Below are 14,695 nucleotides of genomic sequence, written 5' to 3' on the forward strand. Positions count from 1 at the left end.
AAACTGGTGGTCCCAGTGCAAGAAACAGAGGGGCTCCACTTTGCCGTGACAAACCTTACTTCTGATCAAATGCTACAGAGCCATAATCATGTTTGTGCCACTGAATTCTTTAACCTTTCCATGACCCCGGTGAATGCCAGCGGCCCAATCACAGAACTTAATTGAATCTGCTCGGCGGCGCCCCCCCGACTGATGAAAAAATAAAATTGGAGGTGAAAAATGAATACAGCAGCAGAGAGAGAGACGGAGGGAGGTAATGCCAGTGATGGTGGAGGGAGGGGGGGTCGCACTGCAGTTTTATAAATACACAGATGTGCTCACAAACACACACCCAGACACGTACACATAGTCACACCTTTTTCAATCCTGCAGTAGAATGGGGAGTGTGAAATGACAGAGAGGGAGAAAAAGAGGAGCAGCGAGAGAGAGAGAGAGGTTGGGCCCAGGTTTCTCATTACCCCCTCAGCCCATTCAGAGGATATTCCTATAAGATAATCTGATTTATTTGCAATTTTCCTTTAAGCGGCTTAGTGTTTACCTCCAAGATTAATATTTTTCTCTGTTATTAATATCAGACTGTAATTAGGAGTGATGTGTCTCGCTCTGCACTGTTCCGTGGCCGCCAGGCAGCTAGCTGGATGAAACTGTTGTTGTGACTCTGGTGTGATCCTGTTTCACAAGAAGAAAAAAAAGGGAAAAGAGAAGGAAGTTTTAAAAAGAGGAAAGAGGCTGCAGGGAATATAGAATTATAATTGCGGCATACCTGCCTCTGTAACTAAGGGTGTGTGCATGTAGGTGTGGGTGCAGGACCGTACAAATATGTGAGTGTGTATTTCTTAAGATTATGTGTATATGTGTGTGTGACAGTGTGATGGTCCCCTCTGATTGATAGGGTGTCTGTGCCGACTGCAGATTGCTCTTGCTGATTGCTTCTGAGAGCTCCAGCTGATTTATAATCAGAGCAGGATGAAGGATTGAGCTGTGGATTGCTTATCTGTTTATCTGTTTAGCCCCCTCACAACATAAACTGACAAATTATCATGTTGAACACACACACATAGACACACAAAAGCACATGTGAACGAATAAAAAAAAGTAATAACATGGTAGTTTTATTAAATACACACAGACACACTGTCATATAAATGTAATTTTACAGACACACACTAGCCACAAAGAACTTAGAGCTTTCCTCATCAGCACAGTCATATTTTCATGATTGCCCAGAAGAGTGCAATCAGTCTCATTTGTTTACATGTTCAATATCAGATATAAGTCAAGTTGCAATTAACTTGCTTTATGAGTTTAGAGTTTTCAATTGCTCCTTGCAGAAAGATAATTTAAAAGTGTACCAGTGATCAGGGATATGGATGATTTTATGTTTGTTTTATTTTTGGACACACACCTGCTTGCTGTTTACTGTGCCTGATATTTTACTATTTTACTGCTTCTATCTACACATAATCACATCCATAATATCTGCACCATGGGAAGAGTGACAGAATAACAACAAACTTTCATTGTACCATGCGACAAGATTGTGATATGTATTGCGATTGAAAATTTTACATTAATACAGTACAACACAATAACCAAAGTAGGTGTTTGTTGTTTTCAATAAAGAGTCTGGCATATTACGTGAGACTAATTCCACTTGGCAAGCCAGAGTACAAGCCAGCAGGTTTAAATGCTGACAGGTTTAGTATGCCCTATGGCACTGTGACACATCTGTGAGTGAGAGTGTGTCTGTGTGTATGTGTGTGCGAGTGTGTGTGTCTGTGTGTATGTGTTTGCGTCTGTCTCTGCATCTTTCTGTCCTTCTGTCTCATACTCTTCCCACTCTTACCTGTCTATCTGATTATTTGTTACTTTCTCTCTCATTTCACCACAGTTGTTTGTAAATGCACAGTGACAGAATCACGAAAGAGGGACAAAAATACAAAGTACAGGAGTGCTTGGCATACAGACACATACACCACGCAGACACACACACACACGCAGACACACACACTGACGAATGGCAGCAATTAGATGGGGAAACCAAGCATGTGAGGACAGAGGAGCGCTGAGGGGCTGCAACCGCTGTATGGAACGTGTGTGTGCGCATGTCGTACGTGTTTGTGTGTAACTGGAAGATTTTTGTCCTTCTAATGCACCATCCATCTGTCTAAATATCAACACTTTTTCATATGTCACTGGACAGTGGCTGTGATGGGGTGCAGTTGGTGGTGGGGCGTTAACATTTAACAATCAAGGACCAAATAAGGAAAGGACTCGATTACAACATTATCACTCCACAAAATTAATTGCTCATTGGACTAAAGCTGGAACATAAATATTTGTGAGTTTGGCAGGAGCCACACTTTTGTAGAAAAACATTAGGAAACTGCACACAACAGAAAAAGAGCAGAAATGCATATGATTTCTGTTCTTTCATGCTTTTTTTCCATATCAGCCTACTGAGTTGTTTAACCCATTGACACTGAGACCTTGACCTTTCTCAGCTCTTCTACTTGCTTCCTATTGGAAGAAATTCAGAGCAGCAGTCACTTTTCATCTTCCCTCTTAATATGAGAATTCATTTTTTCACAGCAGCTTCTTCTATCCAAATCAATCATATCTCTATCTACTCATGTTGCTATGTAATAAACAAAGTTCTCTCCTTACCTGGTTCCGTGACTTTCTTGGGATTTCCCTGCTTTTGTTGAACATTTTACTGGCTTTATGGTTTATGTGCCATCACAGACATAATGTACTATGGTTTTGTCTCTTGATAATTTTCAGGCCATGAGATATACCTTTCTTTTCTTCTTCTTTTATCTACTATTTCATATTTTTTCCAACCCTGCTTTTGTACTCGATGAGATAGCACTCCTGAATTTCCTATTTGGAAGTCACTATTCATAATATACAGTGGTCAAGTAATAAAACAAAGTCAAGTTAAGCCAAATTTATTTATATAAAAAGATATAAAACACATTTTAAAATCACTATAACTTAATCAAGGTGCACCAACAGTTGTGTGACAACATTTAAAACAAATTCATATTGGCAACCATGATTCATTTCCCAGACAGAGCTGAAGTGGGCTACACAGACTCCAACTTTCCAAAAACATTTATCATATATCTATCAGTTTTTTTATTCCAAGTTTTTTTGCAGGATGTGATGTGTGTGGGAGCACATTTGTGTGCGTTTGTGTTATTAACGGTTTTGCCTTCATGCCAACTTTTTGTGCTTCTGATTTATTCTCTCCTCTGTGGGATTGCACAGATTTTACAAGCAGGTGTATGCGTGCGTGTGTGTGTCTGTGTGTGTGTGGATTTGTATTTATGACCAGTGGAGATGTGTGTTAGACACAGCTACTGATGAATTACTTCACTTCTGATTGCTTACATCACAAATCATCCCTATATTATAACCCTTCTCATGCAAATAAGTGGCACCCTGTGTGTGTGTCCTTGTGTGTGAGAAAGAGTGAGAGAGAAAGAGAGAAAGGGCATGAATACATGTGTCTACAAAATAATGCAAGCTGTTATTTACATATAAGCTAAATGTACTCCTTGAGTTCATATATGTAGCCCATGTATAGTACCTATGTGTGTTACGAATGAGTCAGTAAGTATGCGTGTGTGTGTGTGTGTGTGTGTGTGTGTGTGTGTGTGTGTGTGTGGTAACCCTGTATCGCTGGCAAGCTCATTTCTCTCAGAAATCAAAGTTAAATGGGTCATCTATCATGAGAATATGTGACTGGGACGCTTGTCTCTGCCATGCTCAGTGTTAGGTGTGTGTGTGTGTGTGTCTGTGTGTGTGTGTGTGTGTGTGTGTGTGTGTGTGTGTGTGTGTGTGTGTGTGCGCAAATATGCACACAAATGCAAGGTGTGTGGTGCAAGGGCAGCATGTGTGTGGTTCTGCAGCTGTGTGCACACTCTTGCGTGTGTGCCTGTGTGTATGTGGCAGCCACTTGTCTTTGCCTGTGCTATGATTAATGGTTTACATTGGGCTGTTCAGCCATGCATGTTTCTTGGTTTATCGTTTTATGCTGTCTCCAATTAAAGCTCCATAACTTGAGTGATGGCTTCACGCCAGTGTCCATCAACAGAGGCCATCAACAGCCTTATGCATCCAGGATATGGAAGCCACACACTAACTAATATCCTCTTGTGTCAGAGCCATTGGGCCATCTGTGTTTGTGAATATGCAGATGTCTGTGTGTGTGCACGTGTGCAGAGAAGTGAAAAATATCAATTTTAAATGATGTAACCAATAACCCTTTGAAGTAAATCTAGTTTTACTTCTTATCTTAAATCAAATATAAAAAATTGTCAGTGGGGTAAAATAATATCACTTTTTTGTCCAATCAATATCAATCATCAAATAATCAATTGATTAATCCTCTGAAGCAAGTTAAATCTTCCTGTCTTAATGGAATTTTTTTTTTATTTCTTTCTTATTTTATTATAAATGTAGCAAAACTGAAAGTCTTTATACAGGATAAGTAGTGTAATTTTTTGCACTGGTTGCATCTGTGCAGTATTTTGAATCTTTGTCCCATCTTGTGTGTGTGCAGGTCTGCCTGTGCCAGGAAAGTGGTAGGGAATACATACATTTGGACGTATGAGCTTGCTCATGTGTGCACCACACAGGCATGCACGCGCTGCACAATATCATTTCACGCAATATTATTTCTCATATAGCAGTAATGACATTAGGCCGATATGTTGATTATACTGTCGGCAAACAGCAGCCTGCTGATTGGGTTAGCATATTACCTTATATCACATTTCTCCATTCATCCCTGTATTTTTTTTATTGCCCTCATTTTTCCAAATCACTTCCCACTTCCCCAGTTTCCTGGGCGAGGTTCCAGGCTATGCAAGCAGGTGATGTGGAGTAATATGATGATAGGAAGACAACAATGCAAGAGAGGAAAAGCTAAAACCTGAGAGCAGCTGTTGTTGTTACATGTCTGGATACAGGACAAAGCTCAGTGATAGGATAGTGAAGTGTTATCCTGTGTGCAAATGAAGGGACAAATAAATATTTGATCACACTGACAAAAACACAAATGAGTGCACATAGGTCATGTGCATGATGGTTTCTGCTCAGCATGTGTTTTCCATAAATATATTTAACAGTCGTGCAGATTGGTAAAGAAAAAATAGGTGTGATTTAGTGAAGACTAAGAAGAAGGGGGTAGGGAGACAGGAGGGAGAGAGATGTTTTAGAGTGGGCCTCTCAGATTGTTAGAGAGAATGAGATTTCATTTGCAGCTGGGACAGTGAGTGATGACGCCCCTGATGTGTGTCTGTCTGTGTGCTTGTTTCCACGTGTGCACACGTTAATGTTAATAAATATATGTATATAAACAAATACTCTCAACAAAGCTTGCTAGTGCATTTCTTCTGTGTGTCAGTTACCTCTTTAATATTAGTCTCTAAGTGGTATAGAGCTCAGTAAAAAAAATCCAAATCACTAGAAAACAGAACAGAAACAACAATATACCTCTCTTACCGCTTTACACACAAGCATACATATGAACTTAGACACATCCTTCATTATTAACTAGTGGGACACAAACACAGCAGTCAATATTATGCTATGGTGAAAAGACTTTTGGTGTTGGTGTGGTTTTGATTTCACTGCAAATTACTAATGTTGTTATTGGATATTTGTACCACGTGCAGGTAATGATTTAGCCATGCATAGTGTACAGTAGGACACATAGGCAGTAAATGGAAAAACGATAACAATAACAATAACTCACATCAACCATCCCTAATATATAGCTGCTACACCATGTCATGGCTAAATGACACTTGGAGAAAAATGAACTGTGGTTATCTGGAAATTAAAAAAAGGAACTGATTTAATATTCAGCAGTAGTTGAACGGGCTGGGGGAAGGGAAAGAAGGCAGACCTATGGATGGGGAAGGGGTGGGGGCAATAGAGATGGAGGAAATTAATCAGTGGTATCAGCTCCATGGGAGTTTAGCTAACCACCGACCTCAGTGCTTTAGTGGGCTTATGAGGGAGCTGCCACTGTAGCTGCTACCATAACAAACCAAACCCACACTCACACCATGATAACACATGAGACTTACAAGCCCATCATCATTAGAAGTCCCACTCTGCTATGTTTGTGTGTTTGTGTATTAGTGTGCATAATAGTGAAGCATAATTTATGCATGAAGGGTTACGGTTAGGGTTAGAGTTAGGGTTATAATCTGAGCGCATGCTGACCTTCCTTATGTGAATGGGAAGTATCTGTATTATCTATACATCATGAGAAAATCAAATCATGGGAACAATCTTGTGATGTGTTTGTATTTTTTGCCATTTTTGTCATAACCTGCCCCTCTGAGTGACTTTTATTTATTTATTTTATTTTGAAACCATTTTCCTTAGGTCACCATTCATTTTACTTCCTGCCCGTGTTTCCCACCTTTTGCTGATTACCTGCCTCAACCCAATTAGTTGCACCTGTGTCTCGTTATCTGCTCCCCTTGTGTGTATTAGTCTCTGTATTCCTCTCACTCTTTGTCAGATCATCTCTGCAAGTTCCTGGTTATGTTTCCCTCGTGTTACTCGTGTAGAAAATCCTGTTTGTTGTTCCTGCCTGATTCCTGTTCATGTCTCCTAAGTGCCTCTGCCTTCCTGTAAGTTCTGGAGTTTCTTTCTGATTATTTAACTACCTTCACTGCAGAGGTGAACAACAATTCAGGCCGGGAATTTGAGGCCGTTGTCACGTAAACCATCAGAATGCTAATTTTGTTGGCTAACCCTATTTGTTGATGTAATGGGTACCAGATTAGTTATAAATTGGCCACTATGTTCATCTGGGAGGAAAGTTATGCATATTACAAAATACCAAAAATGCGTCCAACCAATATAAAAAAGTATGTCCAATTATAAATATTATGTTTATTAACCATTTTAGCAATTGTAATTAAAGTGGAGGCTGCATGTTTATTATGTAGTCATAGTAGAAACTGGATGCTATAATTATATTATTTCAAAAAGTTAATAAAGGTGAAAGACATTAGTTTTCTACTGTGCTCTCTCTCTGCTTCTCTCTGTCTCTGTCTCTCTATCTTTCTCTCTTGCTCTGAATAAGGGTAAACAAAAATCACATGACTGCTTTCTGGTTACAGCTTTTCTGACCACTCATCAGCGATGGATAATTATTATTATTCATGGCCATTATCAAAGGCAAACTCAATGTAGAAAGATAGGGCTGGCAGCGCTGCAGTGGCAACAGTGTGGACACACACTGCGAGTCACAGCAGTTTGACAGGTAGCCGTCATGTACAGGTGAGGTGATGCAGTCTGTTAACTCATTCCTGCTTTTTATATTATGGCTGGCCAAACTGACTGTTCATGGTGCAAGCCGAAAGGACCCTCAGGCTACCGGGACATGTCCCAGTGCTCCCAATGGCCTGTCCACCACTGATTCACTGCACCAATCAGCCTTTGAGTGTGTTTGCGTTTGGGTCCTGAAAATATTAAAATGTGACAATTTTATTGATATTTTGTAATCCTATGAGGATAATTCCACGCAATATCGTATAATAATATCTTCATCAGTTTTCACGACAATGGATGAATATGAACTGCTGACTGTGTTCCAGACCGAGGCCAAAATGATGACTTTGAGGAGCGAGCTCAGCGCCTTATTTGAGAGAAGGATGGAAGAGAAAGAGGCGAGGATTAACCAACTCACCAAAGAGCTGAATGGCATGAAACAGAAGGTGAGACACAACCAAACGTGTGAACGTAGACTGCCAAGTATTGGGGCCAGAAACTTCAAGACGACCTTTTCACATGCAGCTCAAAGCATTTTGTTGTCAAACACACAAGTACATGAATATATAATATTGAAAAGCTATGGTGCAAATTGAAAATTGCATTGCGCAGCTTTGGCTAACATTATTGGTTGACCCCTGGGATTCTGTTAGTTAATTTAACTATGCTTTCATAGGGCTTCAATCAGTTTTCCATCCACTTATTTTATACCCTTTCAATTATACAGATTACCATTGCTGTTATAGCTTATTGAGCTCTACTTTTGATTCAAAGGCACACCGGCTCATTGAGGCACAAGCACTGACAGAAATACACTCACATACACAGATGGTACACACCACTTGATCTGCATATCATTATGCTTTTGATCGAATGCCAAGGTTTCGCTGAGAAAGACATCAGAGTCAAATGGAGCAAACAAGTACACAACACCTGTAGGATTTTGTGTGTGTGTGTGTGTGTGTGTGTGTGTGTGTGTGTGTGTGTGTGTGTGTGTGTGTGTGTGTGTGTGTGTGTGTGTGTGTGTGTGTGTGTGAGAGAGAGAGAGGCAGCTGTGAAATCTGCACCTGTTTAATTGAATTAGCCTTGTTAATGTATTCATACTCGCTGCCAAAAAAGCGTGGCATTAATGAGCTTGTTAGACCAATTAGTTAATTAATTGCCTGTATAGCAGCAGCTTCCCAAAGAGCTGCGTCTTCATTATCTGATGGCTGCCGCTTGTTGGATCATTGAATGAGAGCTGATAATGCATTGCATTACACACTGCTCTCATGAGTGTGAGTGCTTGTGTGGCTCCTCAAATGTCACTTATTTCTGCATATGTATGTGTGTATACATACTGTATGGGTAATTTTTGGGGATGCAAACCTGCAGAGACGCACGTACATGTATGAATGCTTGTGTATGAGTATTTGTCTGTCTGTGTGGGGCACGCTCAGAATATGGTGGCCAATATCAGTGTGCATATTGCAGTGAAAGGTTATGTGGGGGCTGTCACTCCCACAGGTAAAGACATAGCAGTCCTCCTAGCCACTTTCTAATCTCTCTTTTATTAGAAGTTAATATCTCGCCTGCTCCTTCTCACTCCACACTCCCACCTGCTAGAAATGGCCCCGCTCCATCTTTTTAATTCAATTATATTAGCCACCCTCTCTCTCTGTGCCCATAACTCTGCAACTCACATCTCTCGCTCACACTCAGTCTCTCTCTTTTTTTTTCTCTGTCTCTTCCCCTCCTCACCCCTCCTTACTTTGTCCTCAAATGTTCCACTTCTATTCGTAATCCTAGATGGAGGATAGACTTTGGCCAATCAAGGATTTGTGCAAGCCGCTCTCCCTTTCTCCTCTCCTCAGCCTTCGTAGCAAAAACATATGATGGCTAGGAGAGGAGAAAAGAGGAAAGATGAGGGAAGGAGGAGAAGAAGTAGGCGGAGGGCAGGAGTTGAGAGGAGGACCCCAGGGGCGAAACTTTGATTGCTAAAGTAATGAGACTTGATCAGATTGAGGTTTCTCTCTCAAAAGGGGCTTTACTAATATGAAAGTCCAAGGCTTAAGCACTCATTTGAAATAAAATCGCAAATCTGATATTCTTTCTTCCGGACTTCCAGCTAAGGTCCTATACTCCCCCACTGGAAAATTAAGACTTCCCACAGACCACATGGGAACTTTTAATCATCTCTGATGGTGGCAGATTTGGGGATGAAAAAAATCACTGTAATGTATTAATTATGTAACAATATTATAGAGTTCTGAAAGTCAGTGGCATAAAGACCTTGGGCTATAGGAGAGATTTTGACAGACATTGCGATCTTTAACTAGCTGCCTGGTGCTTAGATATATGGGCCACTGCATGGTTAATTTTGTTTTTAATTTTGTTCATGTTTTGTTGTGGTTGTTTGATGTAGTTTTTCCGTGATTGTCTGGCAAAGACAATGTTAAACTAGCTCACCATATAGGTGTCAGATGTGGGATTTGGGCACTTGGACTGAAAAATGGATAGAGAGAGAGATCCAACAAGTAGAGTAAGCCACTGAGCAGACCCATTGGCACTTGGAAAACCTGGCATGGTCTGGCAGGTATGGTTAGTTTTCGAGCCCACTCTGATGGCTCCAGCACACCATGGACCCACCATCATAAAGAGGCCAATAGTGCCACTACAGAGGAACACTTTTCTTCCTGCTGCCACTGACCACCCCACAGTGACCAGGGGGACTACTGCCTGTGAAACCCTGCTGCATGTTAGATAAATCGAGTCACTGCTATACATTGCTGCCACTGGTGCCAGCGACCACCACCAAGGGCTCCCACTCCCAGACTGTCATGCCACACAACTGCCAGCCAACCTACCGAAGTACTACAGATGATAAAGCTAGAGCTGTACATCTCACAAGTCCAACTAACAGCATGTAGTGTCTGGAGTGACAAAAAAGCTACCACTCACCTGGCCCTGGCATTGGAGGGAAAGGTGTTCCTGGTGCTCCCACCAGAGCAGTGGGACCACCAGGCCCTGACCGTGGCACGGAAGCGACGATTTCGGTTCTCGCTGACCAAAGCAGGGAGCAGCTACGTAACTAAGCAGCCGCACCTTTGCTGCAGATGTCTAAGTGCATGCCTGACATGGTTACCTGCAGTTCCCCACAGCCTCCCAAAAGGAGCTGGGCCTCCAAGCTTTCCTGCAGTGGCTCACAGCTGCATGGTCGTCTTGCTATGCCCCAATTCCTCAGCGAGGCTCTCCGCAAAGTTGCCTTCCTGGGAGAAGGCTAGGAAGGCCACACATCAGGATGACTGACTATAAAGAGTGAGAGGATGCAGAAGTAATCTGCTAAGGTCAGCCTCAATCGAAGAAATCTCAGTGATGGCCTTCATACAGGTGACATCCATCTCGGCTTACCGGTTGCTCTTACAAACTGGAAAAGCCTGGTCACATAGCCCACGATTGCCCAGCACCAGTGCCAAAAGCTGGAGCCATCAAGCTGGAATAAAAGAGCAGTGGAGTGGTCCAGTGAGGGAACCATCATTCTCTACCAGTCCCCAGTCTCCTTTGAAGGTCGATGCAGGCTGGTTGGCTGTCTAGGTCACAGGTTTTTTGTTTTTGATGACGAGACAGTTGCCCAGGAGGTACTGAGCCCCTCTGTCTCACTATCTGAGCCACCACCACCAGTAACCCTGCATCCCCACAGCTTGCCTCAGCCACAACTGCTGAGTCTGCCATCCTTCCCTCTGCTGGGACAACCATCCTTCCCTACCGCCAAGATAACTTATGGCAATGTTCTGATAGCCTCGACCTGTAGCAGTGCCACCAGTTGAAACGCCTCCTCAATAACTATGCAGACAGCAGTGCTGCTAGAGACAAAGACAAAGGCAGAATGGGCTGGCCCAGAATGCCATGAAGACCGGCTCAGCTGGGGTGATCAAGCCCTCCAACAGTCTGTTGGCAGCTACAGTCATCTTGGTGAGGAAGAAAGATGGTTGTCCTGGCAGTTCTGCGTGGACTACTGACCCGAAAAAGGACTCTTTCCTTCTCTCTTTAATCTCCAATGCCCTCAACTGGATTGAAGGATCCAGCTGATTCACCTCCCTCAACCTACGTAGCAGATACTGGAAGGTGGAACTGGCCCTTGATTGAAGAAAAAAGACCACCTTCACCATTGTACGGTGGCTGTGGCAGCTCCATGTCATGGTGTTCAAGCTCTTCAACACACTAGCAACATTCAAGCAGCTGATGGAGAAGGTGCTTTTGGCCAGACAGTTAAACTCAGGTGGTAGGTCTTTGGGACTGGCTAAACCCTGCCAATGTCAGTGAGGTGTGGAAGGCCCTGTGCCTGGCGTCATACTTCTGGCACTTTATCCAGAACTTTGCCACTATCGCCAACCGACTCCATGGCCTAACCCACAAAGGTCGACCATTCAACTGCAACAACACATGTGCTGTTGCCTTTACCTGAATCAAGGCGACTCTCACAAAAGCCCCAGTCTTGGCCTAGTCTTGGAGAGCAGGCTGTGGCCTACTACAGTCACACCCTGAGCCGGGTGGAAAAGAACTACTGCATTACCTGCCGTGAGCTGCTGGCAGTGGTCCTGTAGGTATTGCACTTCCGACCATACTTGCATGGTAGCCACTTCCTCGTCATCACAGACAACGACTCACTTACTAGGCTCCTGAGTTTTAAGCATCCTGAAGATAAGGTGATCTGATGGCTAGAGGCACTTCAAGGATATGACTTTGAAATCCAACATCGAGCAGGGCATCAACATCATGACAATGCTGATGTGCTCTCCCAGCCCGCTGTATAGCACTGGTGGCAGCCACCCAAACCACCAGCAATGAGGATGGTGGCTGCCATTGACCACACTACAACTGAGGCAACAGCAAGAGGCACGTGTGACTCTAGCACTGATAAAAGGCTGGCTGGAGTCAGGGTGGTGCCCTGAGTGGGCAGATGTGTCAGCGTAAGGGCCCGCTGCTCCCATGCACCACTGCAGCAGTACGTGGTGGGGGCCCTGATGGAGCAAATAGGGAAAGATATCCTTGGGCCTTGTTTTGTGTTCTGTTCCAATGCTAAACAAACAGTTGGACCATTCTGAAAATGGTTATGATATTGCACGCATTATACACATGTGCAGATGTGTGTGGAAACTAAATTTTATTATGCATTAGAAAATTCCTAGCTGTTAAGAGGCAGCAGTAGCAAGTGAATGAGCAAATTACTATGTGATTTATCATATCTGTGCAAGATCTGCAGTAAAGTTGAGAAGTTTTAGACAGCATATTGTTACACAGGTAGCCTAGCTCCTTTCAGGAAAAGCTCAGTACATAGCTTTTGTGCATAGCAGGAGAAAGAGGGAGAGAGTGCAGTGAGGCTGGTGACCGGAGCAGAGAGTTAGAAGTTAGTAGTATAGCTGTGAACGTAGCAATGGAATAGCCTATATGTGCACTTTAAGCTATTTGTCAGTAAATAAATGCCAACCCTTCAAGACCTTAGCCAAGTTCCCACGTCTCCCCTATGTTTGCCAGCTACAGTCTGGACGATGAGCCAGAAAAGGTTAACAATATTGAGGCAGGAAAATTAAGGACTCTGCATTGTCACTAGAGTGTTTCATTGTCAGTTAATCGTAAATATATTGAAGATTACTGTGGAAGTGATTTTTTAAATATTTTTCCTCTATACTGCACATTTGATATGTTTGGTCAGTTCAAAAGAATAATACTTTTTCAGTCAGGACGGAGTGCAGAAAGGCAAAGATGTACAGGCAGAGACTCTCAGCACAGGCAGTATAGGCAGCACAAAATCATGAGGCATCATAACAGGCCCTTTAACAAAGATTGAAGATTGAGAACTGATATGAAAAGGTATGTTTTTGTCTGGTCCATATATTTTACTCATTGGTGTTGTAAAGCTACATACAACACAGCTAAATCGCATAATGAGATAGTGGTTTTTGGAATGGGGTTGTAGTTGATTGTTTGGCTCTGCTTGCCTATCTATAAAAGTCATCACACCCCACTGGGTTTCAGTTTAGCAAAATACTATTAATACTTCTATTACAAACCATATTCACATAAAAATGGATTGTGATAGTAGATATAAATCACTCAAACTAAACAAAATTGTATATGGGGCTTTATATTTTATTGTAGTAAATGTTAGTATATGAGTAGTTTAAGAAAGGCTGGGTTTTATCTTAGTTAATTTAATATAATTATTAACAATTAAACATATTCTTTCTAAAAAGGGCTTGGTTATGACAGACTTACCCTTTCTTGTGTCATATTTACACTGAGCTCAGAACTAGCTTTACCTTAGATCCTCCTAGAGCCTTAGACCTTAGACTTAGATAAATAAATAATTTATCTATCTATCTATTAAGCTTATTTTTTAAATGTACTTTCTCAAATATATGCTTTGCACATTTGTTAAGAACATATGGATTGATGGGTAAAAAGTGTTCATGTATTAATTGGATATTCAGTACACAATGTTTATTGCATATGAAATTGTTTCTGTCCAATAGCAGGACTTGTAATCTTAAGTACAGGAAAACAGCTGAAGGAGATCTAGGAGATCTCATTGCTTTAACTTCGTTTAACATTGATGGTAATAATATTTAAAATGTGTAGAAAATGTGCTCTTTTGCTCCATAATCGTTTTTCATCTGAAATCCCTCTTGCACTATAGATGGGTTAACATAAAGAAGATGAACTTTTTCCCACTTACTTAATGTGTTGAACTGTGCTTTTGCAATCCACTTGGCTGGAGCACTGAAATTCACACATTATTGTCTCAGTTTTGTAAAACTTATTTTATTTCCCAATAGTCACACTAATATTGCTGAAGTATCCAGATAAAAGAGTAATTTTAATTCAGTGTTGCAATACTGGCTGCCCCATTGCTTATAATTGTTACCATCCATTAGCCATGCTGTAGATGAGTTAACTGCATAAAAGACCACTTTTAGCTTACCGTCACGATACACTGAATGATATATATGTATATATATTATGATATGATATATATATTTCCCCAGTGGGAAAGTGGTCTCAGACTTTTGGACCTCAGTGTATACTGGATAGTTAGGGAACTCTCTGAAAGGAGCTAGAGGTGGGTTGTGTCAGTGTTAAGACACAAGTACAGAACACAGTCTGCTTTTAGAGGAGATGAGAGAGCTTGAGAAAGTTCTGTAGTTAAGAAAGATGCACAATAGGTAACCACTATGAGTGCATGTTTAAGTGTATATTGTATGTGGTTATATCGGCATGTGGTCTTTCTTTCTCTCAAATCATTCCGACTGACAAAAATGTGTACTTGTGTGTGTATGTGCATATAAAAGTCTACGTGTGTGTATATATAAATGTGTTTGTGAGGGTGCGTTTGGATTTGTGTTGACTGTCT

The 14,695-nt window shown here is 41.7% G+C and overlaps 1 protein-coding gene across 1 annotated transcript in view; it reads left to right on the forward strand.

The window, feature by feature from the left end:
- The window catches only part of LOC130160935 (myosin-11-like), a 99,344-nt gene that overhangs the window by 34,694 nt on the left and 49,955 nt on the right, over positions 1 to 14,695 (forward strand). The window contains exon 4 of the mRNA XM_056363742.1: positions 7,632 to 7,751. Coding sequence (XP_056219717.1) covers positions 7,632 to 7,751 — 120 coding nt within the window. The remainder of the gene's footprint in view (positions 1 to 7,631; positions 7,752 to 14,695) is intronic.

This window comes from Seriola aureovittata, chromosome 20 (assembly GCF_021018895.1).
Source record: "Seriola aureovittata isolate HTS-2021-v1 ecotype China chromosome 20, ASM2101889v1, whole genome shotgun sequence".
NCBI classification, from domain to species: domain Eukaryota; kingdom Metazoa; phylum Chordata; class Actinopteri; order Carangiformes; family Carangidae; genus Seriola; species Seriola aureovittata.